The sequence below is a fragment of the Hydractinia symbiolongicarpus genome, chromosome 13 (genome assembly GCF_029227915.1).
Source record: "Hydractinia symbiolongicarpus strain clone_291-10 chromosome 13, HSymV2.1, whole genome shotgun sequence".
Classification (NCBI taxonomy): domain Eukaryota; kingdom Metazoa; phylum Cnidaria; class Hydrozoa; order Anthoathecata; family Hydractiniidae; genus Hydractinia; species Hydractinia symbiolongicarpus.
Window position 1 is genome coordinate 23,772,993 of NC_079887.1, and position 21,076 is coordinate 23,794,068.

At 36.3% G+C, this 21,076-nt stretch overlaps 2 protein-coding genes across 2 annotated transcripts; one reads left to right on the forward strand and one right to left on the reverse strand.

Annotated features, from left to right (window-relative positions):
- The first annotated feature begins 15,924 nt into the window (after positions 1 to 15,924).
- LOC130623268 (uncharacterized) lies at positions 15,925 to 18,729 on the forward strand. The gene has a single exon (XM_057438739.1). The coding sequence runs from the start codon at positions 15,925 to 15,927 to the stop codon at positions 18,727 to 18,729; it is 2,805 nt and encodes a 934-aa protein (XP_057294722.1).
- A 1,570-nt stretch (positions 18,730 to 20,299) lies between these two features.
- LOC130623269 (uncharacterized) lies at positions 20,300 to 21,076 on the reverse strand. The gene has a single exon (XM_057438740.1). It carries the CDS (start codon positions 21,074 to 21,076, stop codon positions 20,300 to 20,302), a length of 777 nt encoding a protein of 258 aa, XP_057294723.1.

A 21,076-nucleotide genomic window follows, 5' to 3' on the forward strand; every position in this document is an offset into this window, starting at 1 on the left:
GTTTTCTTAGTGGTTTGACACCCACCCATATTACCCTAGTCACCTTCCAGGCCGGTCCTTTGGAAAACACAGCAATGATCTGTGTAACGCTGAGTGTTGGGGCCCCGTAACACGTGTAAGGCTACTGCCAGGGTCACAAGTACTGCCACACAAATCGTTGGCTGCATGATTTACCCTTTCATTCGTTTAGGATTTTTAAATAATTTATCCGTTTCAGGATGGTCAATTTAATGATAAGTTTTACTTATTCCATGTATGTTTATTTAATTCGTTTTGAATTGCCTAGTTTAATCGCCGATTTTTTTGTTGTTGTTTTTTTCGTTTTTTTGTCATAAGCTTTATTTGTGTACTCCAAGGAGGAAAAATTCGTAACATGTGTATCGGATACACCTTGAAATAAGGGGAATGACTATTCAGGTCATTTTGAAATATTATTGTCAAACCAACGACATCGTCTAAAGACAAGTTTTGTCATCGCACTTCGTGCTTTGTTACTCTTAATCTCTCTCTTCGAATCTGCGTAGACGAATTTTTCTGTGGTATCGAGTGGTGTCAGGAGGATTTGTAGGCTCGTTTCTTGGCGTAGATGTGGTTGCAAGTAAAAAGTCATCGAAGAACTTCATGACACCCGTTCCGTCGAGAAGGCCAGAGACCATAAAATCAATGCGTAAATTTTTTTTCGTCATTTTACGCGTATACAGATTTATTCGTTCTGTTCCAGTTTTTAATTGTTTTTATTGCCTTTATTCTTTTGTCATATGTCTCTCGTTTCCCATTCCGCGGGGTTTTTTGTCTTTTGTTTCTTACGTCATTCTAGTCTCTTCTGTTTCATAAGTTGTTTATTCTCAGTCGTTCCCTGCTTATACATTCCTTTAGGGTAATAATTTTGGAGCCTTTTAATTGACCGATTACTTTTTTACTGTAGAAATGTATATATGCTAGTTACTTTGATATAATCTTTTACTTGATAATGTAAATCATTACGAAAAGCTTCGTGAAAATAAATTGTTTCTTAACCAAGTGTTTATTGATTATTGATACCAGAGTAACGACTCCACTTATTACCTGAGTTAAAAACAAAGAATAGCACAGTTGAACAGAAAAGTGGTCAAAGTTAATTTTAGGAAGATAAGGATGTCTAGTTTCTGCTGATGACCGTCCGCAGACCTCTTCGAGGTGACCCAGCTAGACATTCAGGGTACTTAGGTTCAGAAATATGGGTCGAAACCTACCTGCCCTTGGTTAAAGTTCTGTTCATCTTTTCAAATGTGTTGTGTCCTTTTTATTTTTATTTTTTTCTTTATATTTTTTTAATTCCTTGCAAAATGGGAGAATTGTGCTTTTAGAGGCATATTCTCTAGAGGAGTACCTCTAGCTTGTTTCCAAAGACCTAACAGGTTGAGTTCATCATTGCGGTGGCTTGCCACCTCTTTGTAAATTATTTTTTTATTCTTTTGTCATATGTCTCTCGTTTTCCCATTCTGCAGGGTTTTTTGTCGTTTGTTTCTTACGTCATTCTAGTTTCTTCTGTTTCATAAGTTGTTTATTCTCAGTCGTTCCCTGCTTATACATTCCTTTAGGGTAATAATTTTAGAGCCTTTTAATTGACCGATTACTTTTTCACTGTAGAAATGTATATATGCTAGTTGATTTGAAATAATCTTTTACTTGATAATGTAAATGATTACAAGCTTCGTGAAAATAAATTGTTTTTTAACCAAGTGTTTTTATTGGTTATTGATACTTATTTTTGGCTCTAGACTTACACATAAAATCAAGTTGTGGGTCGCACGAGGATGTATCTCGGATTGCAGCAATTAAGTGCTCAGCTGAATCACGCGTTGCAGGTACGAATTCAGGACCATCGGCGTTTAGATGTTGTTGAGTGGCTGCCGGAGTTTAATCGATATTGAGTTTCTAAATATCTACCGCGCTTCAAAGTTCTTAGAGGATTCGCTTTACTAAGCATTTTTACTTCTAGCCCCTTTGATGCTTTTCAGCGATCAACCAGGTAACAATTCCAATAGGGCTTGGTTGATGTATTTAGTATTGGTGGAAGGTTTGACTCCATTGTTGCAAGAAGTGTAAGCTTTTCGGAAGACCAACGTTGCTTTGCTCGAATAGTCGGCTTGGTTGCTTCAAATTGGTGTGGGTGTTTCCTCTGCTGATGAACACCCAAACTAGATTTAGTTTGGCAGCGGAAGTCACGATACGAGTAGGTTCGTCGACATCTGTCGGAGCAGGAACCGCAGCAATCGTACATCGTGCGAAATGTGTGCTGACGCTACGAATTGATGCAAAAGGTTTAAACATTTCAATCATCTGTACGACAAAACAGCAGGTGAACGGCGATCTTTAGCGTGACGTTACCAACTCTTGTGGTCTTGCAGTTGTTCGTGCATAAAGGTGTCTTATACGAGAAAATGATTTGTTGCCAGAACCGTATTAGAAATATCCATTTCCGTTCTGGGTGAATTGCCGTTTTGGAGTACCGGGTTTCTATTCATATTATTTGTAGCAACGAGAAGTATTTTCAGAGCAGCCTAGAATGAAATCCCTTCGAAGGTAAAGATGGGCGATTAACCGTTACAGGTTGCGATTGACCAATATAAATGTCTTACATTGACTGTGCCCATCTGTCGAACATCTGTACACCTACAATGATATAGCAGCGTAAGATAACGAACATTGCTACTTGGTTTACTGTTAAAATTACCTTACATAACGAGCTACTTACTTTAGGTGATTAGAACGGATATTAAATTCATCCTAACCTTTCGGTAAGCTTGCAGAAATTTTTTGATACAGGCTTTGCCGATGTGCCATGGGTCAAACTGGTGTATAATGGTTTTAAATCGCTCCTCTGATTTCATTGGTTATTCAATTGACGCGTATCTGTCTGTCGAAATCAACCTGATAGGTAGTTTATGTGTTAATGAATATTAACAATGCAACGAATAAATCCTTCTCCATTGCCAATAAATAAAGGAAAAAAATCAAAAACGTGCACATTCAAATTTATAAGATAATAAACTTGCCTCGACATGCACGATTTTCAAGTTCAATACTTTATTTTTTGTTATATTCATAGGTGATATAGGTAGCGTTGTGTGCAGGGGAATGCCAGTGGCAAGGATCTTTTACTCTCCCTATTTTCGAAATTTCTTCTTTTAATTTTTTCACGCAGCGTGATCGATCTCAGCATAACCTTGCAACAAGGAAAATTTTGGATTATTTCGGAAACTTTAGAGGGTATAACATCTACATAGCCATAATCACCTGTCTTTAGACAAGTATTATCATTACAGCTTGTTGTTTTGTCACCTCATTATCATATAATTTTCCCGTATTCATAATTCCGGATTTGCTCAGAAATTTTGAGGTTTAACAATTTGGCATCTTCTCGAAAATCGATTGCAGATGTAAGTAGGAGGTCCTCCATACCTTTTGATCCAGTTCACATTGGTTGAGATGACCCTTCCTACTTGCATCAGTTAAAAATATAATTAAAATTTTCTTTTAGATTTCGGTACTTCGCAGGAGTCTGGGAATAATTTATGAAATAAAATCCTTATTTCAACGATTGATAAACATATAAGAACAATATTTCGTTACGTGTATTTTTTTAATAAGCTAGAATGTGTGAAGTTTCTGAAACACTAAAATCCTTAAAGTAAAAGCCGTCGCCAATTCCTTAGCGAAACTTTACCTAATTAAAGTATAAGGATTTAAAAATTTTACAGGATTGCACAGTTTTAGTCACCTTGAGTAAAATTAAGTTAAGTGTCAATTGGCTTCCTGTTCTCTTTGCTTCGAATGTTTTCGACCTATCGAGAAGGGTTCCACATTTATTTCAAAGTCTAGAAAGCAGTTTTAAACAACAAAAATCTCCGTTGAAGATGAATAGGTGTGTCACTAGTAAACTAGTGGTGTATTAGTCATCACCTTATGGATTTTCTTCTTTCAACGCGTAGTCAGTATTAGCCGTTGCTGTTCTGAAAAAAGATAATTACAATTCAACTGGTATATGTTTTCTTCATTTATTTTAATTTGTCATCATCGTCTGATTGCCTGAATCTATAACCATAAAAAGTTTAACGTTTACAATGCGGGATGTTGTGCGCAATTCATACTGTTTACAAACCAGTCTTATTAATTTGACCCCCTTGAACATATGTATCCATAGTTATTGAAGACCAATCTGGTGTTTGTGTTTGAGCGTCAGCAGCTAAACGAACATCTTTATATTGTGTGGAATCATCCCGTGCTTGAACAACAGCTTGACCACCAATGGAATTTTTCAATAGCCAACGAGTAACCTGATCTACTTGAACATTTGAATCCATAGTTATTGGAGACCAATCTGGTGTGTGTGTTTGATGTCAGCAGCCAAGCACTTCGTTTGGCACGAGACGTGCGAAAATCTTTTTATTGTGTTAAATCATTCCGTGTCTGGACATCAGCTTAACAACCAATGGAATATGTTCGGCTTTTAATAATAATAGCCGACGAATTAACATATTCATATTGTTGAGGCACTTCTTCCAAAGCTTGATTCACAATGCCCCCACTCACCTCCCTAACGTCCTTTTCATATATTTTTTAACTTTTGGTTTTTCCTTAAACAAAAAATGGAAGGGATAGACCCAGGTTAAAGTAATGCTTTTTCCTCCTCCCTGTGTAAAACAATTCTTTCTGAATTTCCAGGAAGGGTCGAAACAATTTTCTTCATAATTATCTCAGCTAACGTATAATCTGGACAGTAAGCTTGTTCGATTAATCAAATTATTCCAACCTGATTTTATTTTTGGATCCTTGGACAGGGAGAAAAAGCTTTTGTACTGGTTTTTCCTACTGTTTTTAGAGCAATTCAAAACAGCGCACCGCAACATTATTCTACCTCTCAACCTTATTGAGTGTGCGATCTGAGTCTAGTCTCTCTGTGGCGGGGAACAGTAGTAAGTTCTAGTAAAGGATTGATTTGTTGGCTTTAAAGTAGGTCTTCGTGCTTTTCGATCTCTTTATCCGCCAAACTGTCCGCTTCCTTGTCGAATTTCTCCATAACGTTTTGACAAAAGTTCAGTCATAGAATATATCGAGCTTGCAGTTCATGGAAGCACGTTCATGAGATCTGGAGAAAGGTAAGAAAGTTTTAGATTCTCGAAAAAGCCAATAGCCATATCGTTGAAAGTACGGTTGACCAATCTGAACCTGAAAAGCAAGCAAGAAAGAGGATTTCAAATGATTTTGCTACAGTATAGGGATAAAATCACTGATCGATTTCAACAATCACTCAAACGGATTAATGCACCGTGTGTTGTGGTAAATACATTAGGAAATGGGAAATCCGTACTGCTGTCATTAATAGCTCCAGTTGATAAATCCCTAAAGAGCAAGGTGTTTAATACATATATTTGTTGATTATAATTTGAATAGCGATTACTCAAAATAAAAATAAAAATGTATATAATAATGAAAATACTTTGTTTCATTAATCAATACTTTATTGCGATTATTTAAAATATGAAGAAAGATATTATTACCTGCTGCCACGTGTGTAAGTTTTGCCTTTGTTTCAAAAATGAAAACATGAAAATTCTCTTAGTCACCGGAATAATTCTCGTATTCTTAAAACATCTTCATAGCGTTTTCTAATGATTGACGATGTATACTGCAGAACGACGCCATAATTTTTTTAGTGCGCTACTTCTCTGCTAATTTAGGAGCTAGGGAGTTGCCTATAAAAAAGTTGCCTATATTTTCTAAATCCGAGGACACAAAAATGAAAACTAGACTCGCCACTACACATGTAACAAAATAGTCTTTTTCTAATTCGCGTCGTTAGTGTCATTTTAATTAGAACAAGAATGAGAAAAAAGTAAAAATGTTTTCCCAGTAGACGGTTTAACTGCGTAAGTCCATATTGTATTAAGGATGACCGAATATCCGTTGCGGATTGATACACAAGCTCTGTATTGAGATAATATATAGTTAATTTTGTTAAGTACTGAAGCAATCACGTAGCCGGCGTTAGTCCTGCACAAAATTCGAAATATCTTTGCGCGAAATATTCGACAAATCTGCATCATTTTTTTAACATTAGGTGGTACAACCCAGCCAAAGTTTCATCTTTTTCAGAATTAATTGATGTTTTAGCCAACACTGTAAAAAAACAACCAAAGCGAAAGAAAAATGAATCAAGTAACACCCGACCGGTTGAAGTTTTTTTCCTTGCAAAATTGAACGAATGATAATGTAGTTTGATAGCACTTACTATCCCCCCCCCCCTGTTAACTGCTATCAGTTACTCTCCCCGTATTACATTATCATTCGTTCAATTTTTCAATTACTCTCGCCCATTGTTTCCGTCCTCTGACGAGATTCTATATGAGATTTCAAAGCCCAAAAGTAATTTTCGTCGACTGTATCCAACCAAACTAATTTGGCTGAAAGTTATACGAAAAAACTGTAGGTACTTCCATGGTACATTCGAAAGAAAAATATTATTTGCTAGCTATATACTATATTTACAACAATATACCAAAGATATAGACTACAAAGTTTTGTTAAGAAGATTGTTTATTGGCTTTTCAAAGTTCTCGTTAATTCTTATGTGAAAATGCGTCTGGAATATGTTTGCATTTAACCAACCTGCCGCTCTACTGATCTCTGTTAACGAGAGTCCTGTGCTTGCTGCTGCTGACGTTGCAGCTGATCTGGTTGAGTGCCAGACAAAGTGACGGTATCGATTCCAGCCGACTTCAAAAACTTGTAAACGTATCTAGATATTGAGCGAGATGTTACAGCTTTATGTGGCTTCGCATAGCTTAGACATTAAAAGAATTATTGATTGAGAATAAATCATCAATATAATCTGCAATGATTTTTTTCTGTTGACGTAAAGAAGATAAAGGGACTTTAAAGTAAATTTTCTATGGCCTGGGGAAACCCATTTGGCAGAGCTGTATACGTGTAAAGCTACAGCCAAGTTCACAAGTCCTGGCGCATAGGTAGTTGTTTGCCCCCTTTTTATAGTTTTTATTTATTTGTATATATATTCGTTTTATGTCAATATATGTTGTTTTTTTGTTTTGTTGTTGCAATATTTGTATTGTCCAGAGGGTTGCTTTTTCAATTAACTTGGTTGTACAGACCATCCTTGTAAAAGGGAGATCTTGCTTTGCATAGAGATCTTTAGAGGGTTTAACCTCTACCACTTAGAATAAGAGTCATTAGACTAGTCGAATCACTACAGCTTGCTGTTTTGTTATCTCATAATCATTGATACAAAATGCCTTTATGTTCACATTTGAAATATTTTTGATCCTCCTCTGCAATTAGTACAAAGTTAGTAAGCATCCTTGATGTCAATTTTGACCATAAAAGCAGTCTTTCTTCATTACTGAATATATGGTTTCCGTTTTAAACTGATGAAACTCAACAGATTTGTTTAAAGCTTTTAAGTTTAGAATTAATCGAAAACCATCCGATTTTTCTCTTAGAAAAATGGGCGAAGTAACTTCATTATGCTCAGGAATTACCTGAACTAATACCCCCTTCTTCATTAACTTAGTGATCTCATTTGAGATAATGTCACTGTATTTAGAAGATATAGGGTAAGTAATATTTAATCACGTGCAGAGTTTTCAGGCTCCAAAAACTCTACGTGCAAACCAGATACAGTTGTCAAAATTTCTGTATCAGAAGTGTAATTCTTCCAAACGTCAATATAATGCCTTATACACCCAGCTTGGAAACCATTTACTCTGCCTGTAAGATAGTGCTTAAGTTCTTCTAATGATAACAAAAATAAATCAATGCTACTTACACCTTGCCTTTTCAGTTCTTGTTGCCCCTCCTCTAGGTCTTCAAGGAGGGCCTCTTGTTTTTTGACTGTGCATAACTTTGTTGACCTGGTTTTTGGTTGAACCGATGGTCCCTAGAGCTGTAGCTACTACCTCCACGACCTCTGAAATGTGAACTTCTTCTACCTCTATGGCTTGATCCTGTGTCTGGATGGTGGTACCTGTAACCAGACCCACCAGCACATTGCTTCAGTTTTGGGGATTCCAGGGTCTTCTCACTTTCTTGGAGTTCCTTTGTTCTTTTCTCCAGGTTATCCCCAAATAGTGTCACACCTTCCTCTTGTACATCCTTGACTATTTTTTGCATGGATGTTGATATTGAGGGTTTAAAAAGTTCCCTACGATATTAGTTGATGCCCTGGTTGGTGTGCCCTGCTAACGCCATCAACTCACGCAGCGTAGATAGGACACACCGGTAATCAATTTTTTCGTCTGACTTAGCAGAATTGGACAAAGCCTCAGCTGCACGAAGTACACATACTTGACTTTTAATTAAGGACTGCTGGATGGCCTGCATTTTTATGTCCTCACTACGGCATTTCGATTGTGCCCATATGATTTTATTTCATGGTTTTAAACGCATGAACTGGCAGTTTATTGGATTTTTATGATCCTGCAACTTACCCCTCAGCTTTTCTTGGTCCAGCTTCTTCAGCCACATGACTTTGGTTGTTGACATGAGGGGTGAGATGATTTCTGTTCACCACTCTTTATTATCCTTATAATCATCCATCAACTCACCCCACAGTTCTTGGCCATTATCTGTGGTGTTGCTTGAAGGGTGTTGCTTCTTTGCGGGTTTGTCTAATGAATCCATTAAATTTTCAAGATTATTAGAAGCTGTCATGCTTACTTTGTCTTCATTTGAGGCTCGTAAAACTTCCTCAATTTTGAGTTTTTGTTGGTTAATGAGGTCACGTAAGTCTTGGTTTGGGGAAATTTCACTGTCACTTAACAACAAAGATTCCTCCTCTCTCCCTGCAGCTGAATTTTCAACACTCGCAGGTAAACTGTGTTGAGAAGCAGAATTATCTGTGTTTTGTCACTAAGACGTTTGATATTTTTCGCCAAATTGTTTGAAAGTAAATTAAGTGATGCGGCCAGCGACGTGGTCAGATTATTTAAAAATATATTCTGTCTTTTTTCTGCTCTGCGAAGAAATTAGACGATCTATCTGTATCCGTAACAACTTCATTGCTGTTACCATTATTTAATGGTAACAGCAATGAACTGTAATGGGGCCGGAAACCATGGGGGGGGGGGGGTAGTTGTATTATAGCGTTGGCTGTTTTGGCTATGGTTGACATCATTAGCTTAGTGGGCTTATTATTTTTTTCGAATATTTTGAAGCGGGAATTGATAGCATAAAAACGGTAATCAAAGCAGCAGCGTTGTTGAAGATTATGATATACTTAGGAATAAAAGAAACCAAAAAACTTTTTTATTTCTGCCAGATAAAATAAAAAGCAAAACCAGCTTCCTAGCTTCCACGCACTTGAAATGCTTTACTTACTAAATGACCATGACTCTTTCGCATCATATGCGAAAACTTTATCATAAACATCAGAAAGTAACATTTTTTTAAAATATGCGTGCGCAAGGAAATAGTTTGAATGGGAATCCGACTTTATCGATCGTAGTTTTTTATTTATTTATTTCTTTCAATAATATTTTTACGGGTTGTAAATATCAAGTAAAAATAAGCTGTTCTTCCTATGAAGTACTCATTCGGACACTTTACTTTTATTCTAATTTTGTCGACATTGCTTGGTAAAGAAGGTCGCTGAATTCTCCTCACTGACAACGAGCACTTTGCCCTGACCTTATAAAAATCAATCACAGAAAATCAGTCTTCTAGGAAAATTTATTCGAAAATTTTTAACATATTTATTTCGTTACATTTATTAATTGCCAGGTTTGCGGATGAAAAGAGCATTGGACGACAATAAAAAAAATATATGCTGTCTATGCGTTGTTTCTTTATGTATTCCAGTTGTTTGCATTTGTGATATTTTAATCTCTCTTTTATGATCTAATGTGTTTCAGTAACTCAAAAAAAGAAGAAAAGGGATGTACTTTATCCCGCCAAAGACTATCCGTGCCTAAAAATCAATAATTTTTTTACAAGTAAAAGCATCTGTCACTTGGAAACCAACGACAACAAACCAGTAGCACAAAATCAGTAAAAACACTCTCTCAATATTAGGGTCAAACATTGAGTTTTTAAAAAATAAAACAGACACATATATCATTTCTGCTGGTAACTACGTTAGTAATTTCATCTTTCAGGAAAGCTTTAGTGATTTGATCACCATCACCATCTACCCCAAACTTTTTCGCATATTGCTGAAGCTGATCTGAATGCACTTGAACTGCCTTGCCCTTATCAAAAGTGATGTATGTATGGTCGATTAATATTTATTTCTATAATAACATAATTTACAACTAGCCGGTCACTAACAAAGTAACAAGGCGTTCGCTAAAAATACATGTATATACAGTAAATACCAGAAAAGCAGAAAATACTAACAATAAAAAAAATCTTTTTTTTTAAAACTTCCTAATTAAAACTTAGTAGTTGCCTATTGTGCACACTGCAGACACATTCGTTCGGCCTACGGAAAAGCATATGCGGTATGCGCAATAGATGTGACATATTCAGTTTAATGTGGGATCAAGACAGTCGAGCATAAGAACAATTACACAGAGAATCTCAGAAACGTTTTGCAAAATTTTATTGTGCCGCTAATTGCGCGCATCTGTATTGTTCGTATTAAGCTAGAGTTTTCCTTTTGCGTGAAACCGAGATCGTTCAAACTGCTTTCCAAGCGTTTAGGAACAGTTCCAAGTGCACCGACAATAACAGGCACAAACGAGAAGGTATAGTCTTTGTATATTAACTGCATATTGCGTATTAAAGGTCCGTAAATGTTCTCTTTTTCGCATATCTTGATGTAACGTTTACATCAGCAGGGCAGCTAATTTCCATAATCTTGCATGTTCTACTTTGTAAATCCCACTGGATGATATCGTGTTTGTTGTATTTAACCTTTGTCGCTGTCTTCACCGGTACGTTCCACCAATACTCCTTACACCCTTCCTTGTACACAAGCTCGTTGTCGCTGCATTTGACGTTCGCATGAGGGTCTTCTTTCTTCCGTAATGCGGTTGGGGAGATAATATCTAGCTGACATATTCGGACATGACGAGACGACGTGTGTGATGTCTTCGACGTGCACTTTGCAGAGTCGGCATCGGTTGTTGTGTTTAGGCTGCAAACCGGCTTTTTATCGCGGCGGTATTGAAGGTCTTTCGTATTGATTTCTTGTTCGTACAGTGCATGTGCATAACCTTCAAAATGCGAAGTCATATACTTGTTTGCCGACCAAGATGTTGTTTTGGCGAGATTTACACTTTCTTGTGATGATATCTTTCTCCAGATATAGCTGTGCATAGCTTTTTCTTCAAATCGTTGTAATCTCTGTTTTTTACAGTGCTGTAAGTACTTCTGTGATAGTTTCTGTGGCGTACAGTTTTCTTCAACATCGATGTTCGCAGTTGATAAAAACTCTCTAGCTTGTCGTACGATGCATTCGCTTTCTCCTTCCACAACCTTTTTGAGATAGGGATTATGTTGTGTGCTTTGGTGTAGGTGTTGGTTAATTGATATTATGAGGCTTTCATATGCCTCCTTGACCATCTTGAGACCCCGGCCTCCTTCTTTTTGTGGTGCATATAATCGATCAACGTCAGAGTTACGATGAAAGTTACCAGTCATGTTCAATACTTTTCTAGTTTTTATATCAATCGCCTTGATTTCGTCTTTAGTCCAGTTTAAAATGCCGAATGTTGGTGTCAGGACAGGTAAAGCAAATGAGTTGTGAGCGATGTATTTGTTATATCCGCTAAGTTCACTACACCATATCTTTCGAACTCTCTTAAAGTACTCACTTTGGAATAAGTTTATAGTTTAAGGGTTTCCAGTCAAGATTAAAGTATGACCACATGAACTCAGGGTTCAGGTGCATTATTGACATAAAAATTTCAATCGCTAGTGTTCGTAAATGTAGCTGGTGGATAGATATTTTAATAAATGTGGCAAGTAAATCACCATATGATAAGTCAATGTTGTAAACGACTTTTAGTCTCCTACGATGAATTTTCTCAATTTTTTTTAAGACGTTTTTCTACAAAAGATCCAGATTATCGGAGCATAACTGAATTGACTTTTGATGAATGCAGAGGCTAAGACTTTAGCCTTACTCAATGTTAAATATTGTCTTAATCTACGGAGAGCATGTGTAAAGTTAAAATTCAAAAAGTACAAAATTTATAAAAAAGTTTATATTTATATTTATAATTATTTAGTGATATTTTAGTTTGAGTGACACACCATGGTAATCATCAGCATCCAGGCTACCATATTTGTTTTTGGTTGCCATGCCTACCTGGTGTGATGTATATATAAGTTTTGCCACTCCTTTTTTGTCATTCTTCAGTCAGCTCTTGATTAGTCAACATCAAGTTTTTGAGTTTCAATGCACAATATTTCAATGCACAACAATGATGATGATCTTACTTACACAATATTTCTATGAGTGATATAGCTTGTTCTTCAATTTCACATAAGTTTACACTTGTCACACATTTTCATAGTACTTTACGCTGGGCAGCTGGTAAGTATTAGCTATTTTATGTCAAATATTTTATTTAAATTTGAACTGGATATTTACCGTAATTTTGTATTTATTTAGTTTGAACGTATATCAAGATATCAATTCAAATCAAAATTTTTGTTGTTACAAACACTTCCCTCTCGTGTGACGCCTTAACATTCAAACAGATTTTAAAAGCTAACATTCAAACAGATTTTAAAAGCTGAAGTTACTATGTACAATTTCATATTCAACATAATTATTAATCACTTCTTCAATCATCGTTTGAGATAGTTCTCAATCATTCTGTGTAATCATCAATATTCATTATTTATCAATTAAAGTTGTCATTGATGTAATTGTTCAAACTGGACAACTCAAGAAATCAATCTACAAGACGTAACCTTAATCGAGTTGATCATCGTGAACTCAATTCAACTGGACGTGTTATTCGTCGCGAAGAAGAAGTTTACGTTCCAGAAACTCACATCACAGAAACTTACAATTCTCAGTTATCTGCGCTCGAGGAAGCCAATATTTCACTACAACTTGACCAACTCTCAATTATAGAAATGCCTTCCAACAACGAAGTTGAAGCTAATATTTTGATTCAGGAGATTGAAGACATAATTGACGAGAATCCCATAACACCTGATAGTACAGTAGATGTTAATGCTTCAGTTGTCAAGTTACAGGAATTACGAACATCACTTAGGCGATATGATATTCTTCTCAAAGCTGAAAATCAGACCCAAGATCTAGTCCGTCAAATTGCCTGTACACTTATCAACGTCAAGGAGTACATAAAGAACTCAAAGGTCTGCAAATCCAAACTCGACCTTCAGCAAATAAAGAAAAAAAAACGATGAAGCTTCTCGTAAAGAATGTTCAAAGCTGTTTGTCATTGCTGATCTACAAAGAATTTTATCTGAACTCATCACTGATTTTTCTATTAACCTTGGTGACTTAACTGATCCTGAATTGTTACAACTGAAAACAGATTTGTCATCTAAAAATGAACTTGTCAATAAAATTGCACAAAAATATGAACTGATACTTCAGACATCATTCAACACAGCTGAAGTATTGCTCGATGTTCAAAATATTGGTCATAGTTACGAAAAGTTGATTCAAATCAAATCAAATTATGCAAGAAAGTTACATTCATTACTGCAGAGTCGTGATGTGTACAAGCAAAAATTGTTCACTGCATCAAAATTAAATATACACTTGGAAAAATTTTCTGGCACATCAGACTCATCAGATTTTTACACTTTTAAATCCAACTTTAATAAGCTGCATCAAGAATCCACACCAAAACATCTGTTACCTGATCTGCTGAAAAATAATTATCTCAAGGATCCAGCATACAGCATGGTCAAAAGCCTTGCAGACATTAACGAGATTTGGAAGAGACTTCAATTTGCATATGGTAACGTTAAACACATGCTATCAAAAAAATTGAATCAACTTACTTACATGGAACATCTCTCCCGTTCAAAAAATGCAGACAATCTTGCACTTGCGTTAAGCAACATTGTTAATCTTATGAAAGAGCTCATGTCATTGGCTGAAGAACATCACGTCGAGGAATATCTCTATTATGGTAATGGAATTCAACAGATCTCTTTACTTCTTGGTGACTCTCGTTTGTCGCGATGGTTAGCAATCAATGAAGAAGATGTACCTCCAAAAGACACATGGTGCAAACTGGTAGAATCCCTCGAGAAAGAACAACGAATTCAACAACAGAAGATCAATCTTATTGGACCTAACAGCAATTCATCATCCAAAGCTTCAAGGACACAAGATCATCAAAAAGACAGGAAGAAAGCTTTCAACTCATCTTCATCTGTAGTCACCTGTTCGATTTGTGAAGCTCATGATGGTGAATTCGATCATGTATCAACTTCAGGTCCAAATGGTAGTCGTATTATTCAATACTACACATGCAAGAAATTTGCTGAGCTCACTCCTGCTAATCGATTTGCATTGCTCAGGGAAAAGGGATACTGTTATCAGTGTCTTTATCCCGGAGCAGATGTTTCATCAGGAAAACACAAGGAAGGGCGCTGCCAACACGATTTCGTTTGTAAGCACGACTCACATGAGAAGTATACTGTACGAAAACATGTTCTTGTATGTGACGAGCACAAGGATAACCAAACCAACAAAGATCTCCTAGAGAAATTCAAAAGCCGATGTTTACGAAATTCAAGTCTTCCAACATTTGCTCGAAATATCAGTTTGTCCTTCATAAATCAGTGTTTCAAATCAAATGGTGTATCTGGTGAAGAGAAAGCACTAAATCATGGCATATTTCCTCTGCAATCAATCATAATCAATAACCAACAATATACTATATTCTTCGATAATGGATGTAGTGATTTTATTGTAAAGTACTCGGCAGTCAAGTCACTTGGTTCTTCAAATGTCCAGCAGGAATCATCTCAGTCAATAAAAATCAGTGGCATTGGTACTGCAACAACTCAATCCACACATGGAATATATAATGTCAAAATTCCTTTGTTTAACGGTCAAATGGCTTCATTATCTGGTACTTGCTTGGATAATATCGCTGGTACCTTTCCACAATATCCGTTAGAAGAACCATACAACGATATCTGCTCCTCATACAAGACGTCTGGTAGAGATCCATCATTACTTCCTAAACCATCATCAACTGTAGGTGGTGACGTTCATTTTATGATAGGCATCAAGTACCTACGCTACCATCAAAAGTTGGTCTATCAGCTCCACTCTGGTCTAGCAATTTATGAGTCACCATTTTTCAATGCAAGTGGAGGACGTGGAATCATTGGTGGACCGCACTCTGTTTTTACTCGCATTCATCAAAGTTTCTTCACGGAGTCTGAAGTATCTTCCTTCTTCAGCAATCAGTACAAGCTATTTAGGATGGGTGTTCAAGTCAATCCTGATCTGTCTTTTCCAACTCTTCCATCCAAGATACAGAAACATTTCGAGGACGTTGAGACCACTGGCTCAGAGATAACCTATAGATGCATTAACTGTCGAAACTGTAAAGAATGCAAGAATTCATCACATCAACAAACCATCAGCATTAGAGAAGAAATGGAGCAGAGTATCATCAACGAGTCCATTGACATCGATCTGAAAAGTCAAATGATCACAGCTACTTTACCATTCATCGACAATCCCGAATTAAATTGGCTCCAAATAAGGATATCGCAGTCAAGACTTACTATTAACAGTTAAGAAAGTTGGAAAAGAATCCCACAGATAAAGCTGACATCATAGATTCAGAGTCAAAACTGCAACAGCTTGGATTTGTGGAATATGTTCATAATCTTTCTGAAGAATCGCAGTTTGCTCTCAATAATAACATTATTCAAAATTTTATACCATGGAGAGTTGTCTGGAAGATGACATCAGTAACCACACCATGTCGTATAGTTTTTGATGGATCATTCCCTACAGCCTCTGGTTTCAGCCTCAATGACATACTTGCAAAAGGTAGTAACAATCTGAACAAACTTCAAGAGATTCTCGTTCGCTGGTCAACCCACAAGATCGGTATTCACACAGACATTCGTAAAATGTACAATACGATACGACTTCACGAGAAACATTGGTGCTACCAAAGGTATGTTTGGCAGGAAAATCTCGATGTAAACAGAATACCATGTGAAAAAATTATCAAAACGCTCATTTATGGGATAAGATCAAGCGGTAACCAAGCTGAGCAGGGACTCAGAGAAATCGCAAATACGTTCAAGGAAAAATTCCCAGAAGTACACAGAATTGTTCATGAAGACGTCTACGTCGATGACTGTATTACTGGGGAAGATGAGGTCAATACAGCACATTCGCGAGCAGATCAATTGGAATACGTTATTCAACCTTGTGGTTTTGTCTTGAAAGGAGTTACCTTTTCTGGAGATAAACCACTTCCCAATCTTACAGATGATGGTGAATCAATCATGGTTGGAGGAATGAAATGGTTTCCGGAAACTGATGAGCTATCATTGAATATATCTCAACTCAATTTTGCAAAGAAGTTAAGGGGAAAGACGCCAGAAGGTGCCACTAATATCATCCCTAAAAAGTTAACCAGAAGACACTGTATATCGAAGGTTGCAGAAATCTATGACCTAACTGGAAAAATCGCTCCACTCGTAGCCTCACTGAAGTTAGACTTACGTGAATTATGTCTTCGGCAATTTCATTGGGATGATGTTCTACCTGATGACCTTCGTCAGATTTGGTTGTCAAATTTTGAAATGATGAAGGAAATTGGAAACATTCGATTCAAACGCACAATTATTCCTCAAGATGCTGTAAGTATGGATATAGAATTACTCGACTTTGGAGATGCCAGTCAACATCTTGTTTGTGTATGCACTTATGCCCGTATTTTACGAAAGAATGGCAATTATTCATGTCAGTTAGTGTTATCAAGGACAAGAACTGTACCCAAGGATTTATCACTTCCCAGGGCAGAACTTTATGCTGCACTTCTGAACACTCATACCGGAGAGATTGTCAAACGCTCATTCAAGAATCTTGTCAAATCTACTAAGAAGTTTACTGACAGTCAGATCACTCTTCATTGGATCAGTAACGATGAGAAGCCGTTAAAACAGTGGGTGAGGAACCGTGTTTTGGAGATACATCGTTTTACATCGAAAGATCAATGGAGCTACGTACAATCCAAGAATATGGTAGCTGATATAGGTACAAGACGTGGTGCCACCATTGAAAATGTAAATCAGTCATCAACATGGATAAATGGTCTCAATTGGATGCATCTACCAGCAGATAAGTTTCCTGCGCAATCTACGGCCGAATTGAGGTTGTCGGAGCATCAAATGTCGGAGGTGGAGAAGAAAAGGATCATTTGGGTTCATCACATGACTGCCTCTAACATTTCAGCGACCCTGCTGGAAGAGATGAGAAGGCGTTATCGGTATTCACAATACCTACTAGATCCCCTCAGGCACAAATTCACCATGGTCATCAATATCATGGCATACGTGATCAGATTCTGCAAGATCCTCATTAATCATATCAAAGTCAACAAAAAAGCCAAGCCTCATTCAATTGTGCTTCGTGATGAAAAAATCAAAGCCGCCGAAAGATATTTCTTTGAAAAGGGGACAAAAGAAGTCTACCATTTCTTAAGCAAATCAAAGTATGAAAAAATCTCGACAGAAAAGGATAACATCCTGCTATATACAGGGCGAATTCTACCAGATAAAGAAGTGAAAATTGCTGGTACATTTACAGAGGTGATGAAAGATTTGTCTTCAGTTACGTTTTGCGTTCCCTTACTTGAAAAATTTTCACCAATAGCGTACAGTATATCGTTAGACGTGCACTGGATTAACACAACAGTAAAACATTCTGGTGTTGAGACAACACATCGATATGTCCTCAAGAAGGTACATATCATTGAAGGAAGAATCCTCATCAAACATATCAAACGATCATGCCTTCGCTGCAGATATCTTGCCAAACGAACGGTTAAAATGGCAATGGGACCGATATCTTCGTGTAACATGACCATTGCTCCAGCCTTTTATTTTACCCAATTAGATTTATCTGGTCCATATCAGTCTTATACGCCACAACATAAGCGTACAACCACAAAGATATGGTTAATTGTCTTTTGTTGTTGTGCCACATCCGCTGTGAAAATCAAAGTTATGGATAATTATTCAACGACATCCTTCATTCAAGCATTCACAAGATTTTCCTGTGACCACGGGTACCCAAAACGTGTTCTTTGTGATGAAAGCAGCCAACTTGTAAAAGGCTGCAAAGAGATGCATCTGGATTGGATCAACCTCAAATCAAAATTAATGAAAAAAGCTCGGGTTGAATTTGATGTGTGTCCGGTACAAGGGCACAATATGCACGGAAAGGTGGAACGGAAAATTAGAGAGATAAATTTATCAATTGAGAAGAATCTACAAAATCACAGATTGTCGATACTACAGTGGGAAACTTTAGCTTCAAGTATTGCTAATCAGATCAATAATTTACCCTTTGCTGTAGGAGATATCACAGGAGGCTTTGAATGCATAGATCTCATTACACCTAACAGATTACTACTGGGACGTAACAACGAGCAATGTCCAGATGGAATAATTTTCTGTGATAACCCAACGAAGATCATCAAGGAAAATGAAAAATATTCAACGCATGGTTTGAAGTATGGCTTCTAGGGCATGTACCTAAGTTAATGAAGCAATCTAAATGGTTTCAAAGTGATTCGATCAACGTAGGTGACATTATATTATTCACGAAACACGATTCAGCCTTATCAAATCGATACACGTATGGTATTATCAAGCATCTGGAATATGGATCGGACGGCTTACCTCGAAAAGCAAAGATTCAATACAGAAACGATAACGAAAATATGTTACGTGAGACGTATAGGTCAGTTCGTGGCCTTGTGGTTATTCATTCGATCGAGGAGTGTGATTTTATTGCTGAACTTGGAGCCATGGCGAATGAAATCGATATGAAATCAATAATATAAATTTTTCCCTTTTTGGCGGGGAATGTAAAGTTAAAATTCAAAAAGTACAAAATTTATAAAAAAGTTTATATTTATATTTATAATTATTTAGTGATATTTTAGTTTGAGTGACACACCATTGTAATCATCAGCATCCAGGCTACCATATTTGTTTTTGGTTGCCATGCCTACCTGGTGTGATGTATATATAAGTTTTGCCACTCCTTTTTTGTCATTCTTCAGTCAGCTCTTGATTAGTCAACATCAAGTTTTTGAGTTTCAATGCACAATATTTCAATGCACAACAATGATGATGATCTTACTTACACAATATTTCTATGAGTGATATAGCTTGTTCTTCAATTTCACATAAGTTTACACTTGTCACACATTTTCATAGTACTTTACACTGGGCAGCTGGTAAGTATTAGCTATTCTATGTCAAATATTTTATTTAAATTTGAACTGGATATTTACCGTAATTTTGTATTTATTTAGTTTGAACGTATATCAAGATATCAATTCAAATCAAAATTTTTGTTGTTACAAACACTTCCCTCTCGTGTGACGCCTTAACAGCATGGAGTTTATAGATAGCCGTAGAGCATATATTTAGAATATGGTCATTAAGTAGTAACTTATTGTCAATAGTAATTCCTAACAACACCACACTATTTGTCTCTTTGATGGAAATTTGATCTATCTGTAATGTTATCGGCTGCCTCACTTTTTTGCTTAAAATCATAAATTGAAATTTATCAGGATTTGCTTTAAGTGAGTTAATTTTAAACCACTCCAGTAATTTTTTTGTATCGTGAAGCAGACGGTTAATTACAACGGATAAAATTACATCGCAAGAATAAAGTGAGTTGTCATCAGCGAAGTTACATATATCAGTTTTTTCGACGAAAAAGAAAAGGTCGTTAATGTAGATTAAAAAGAGCAGGGGACCATATATAGACCCTTGTGGTACTCCGCGAAGTATCTGAAACCAATCACTCAAAGAAGCACCGATTTTTACTCTCTGTTTGCGAGAGGATAAATAATCAAGTATATGTTGAAGGCTACTTTTACTTAGACCATAAGCTTTAAGTTTAGCTATGATTAAGTCATGGGGTAAGCACTCGTAAGCTTTAGAAAAATCCATTAGTATTGTCCCCACAAAGCATCCATTATCTAATTTATGTTGCCAAGCTTGTAATAATTTAAAGAGAGCGTGTTGTATCGAATGCGCTTTCCTAAAACCACATAGAAGGTTGTTTAGTAAGGGTTCAATATAATTTGATAGTTGTTTGTATAAAAGTTTTTTCATAGACCTTCGACAGAAGAGGCAAAATACTAATTGGTCGATAATTCGATTTTACTGTCTTGTCACCCTTTTTGAATATGGGAATTATATTTGCATTTTTCAGGCAATTTGGAAAGCGACTATTTTTTATATCCTCGTTTTTACAATCACGCAGTCTTTCAAAGCATTGACCAGACTCTTTCAGAATTTTTACAGGAATATCACCACTTGTAGCTTTGTTTGTAGGTAGATTTTTAATAACTTCTTTGACTTCGTTTAGTGTTACTGGATTAAATGCAAATTTATGATTTATGGAAAAATTACTTTTTATAGCTACTATACTGGGATGGTTCGCATATTTTCTGGTGATGTTACCTATCTCATCTGAAGGTTGGTTTTCTAGAACTATGGGCCATTTGTAAAGGTCCAATGAGTTCACAATATTTCCAAAAAAGGAATTAAAAATAACAACAATGTCCTTATTTTCCATTATAATTTTATCGTTTTCAATTAATATAATATCAGCATTACCCTGTGCGTGCTTATTAGAAAAATATAGTTTACATGTTTGCCAGAAAGGCTTTGTGTTTTTACGAATATTAAGTTTACTAAAGTAGTCTAATTTTGCGAGTTTGTTAAGTTTTACCACATAGTTACGTTGTTTGTTAAAGCTTATAATGTCCGACGTGTTTTTTGTTTTATTGACACGATTTTTCAATTGAGACCGTTTCATAATGGCCTGACGTAACGCCTTGTTCAT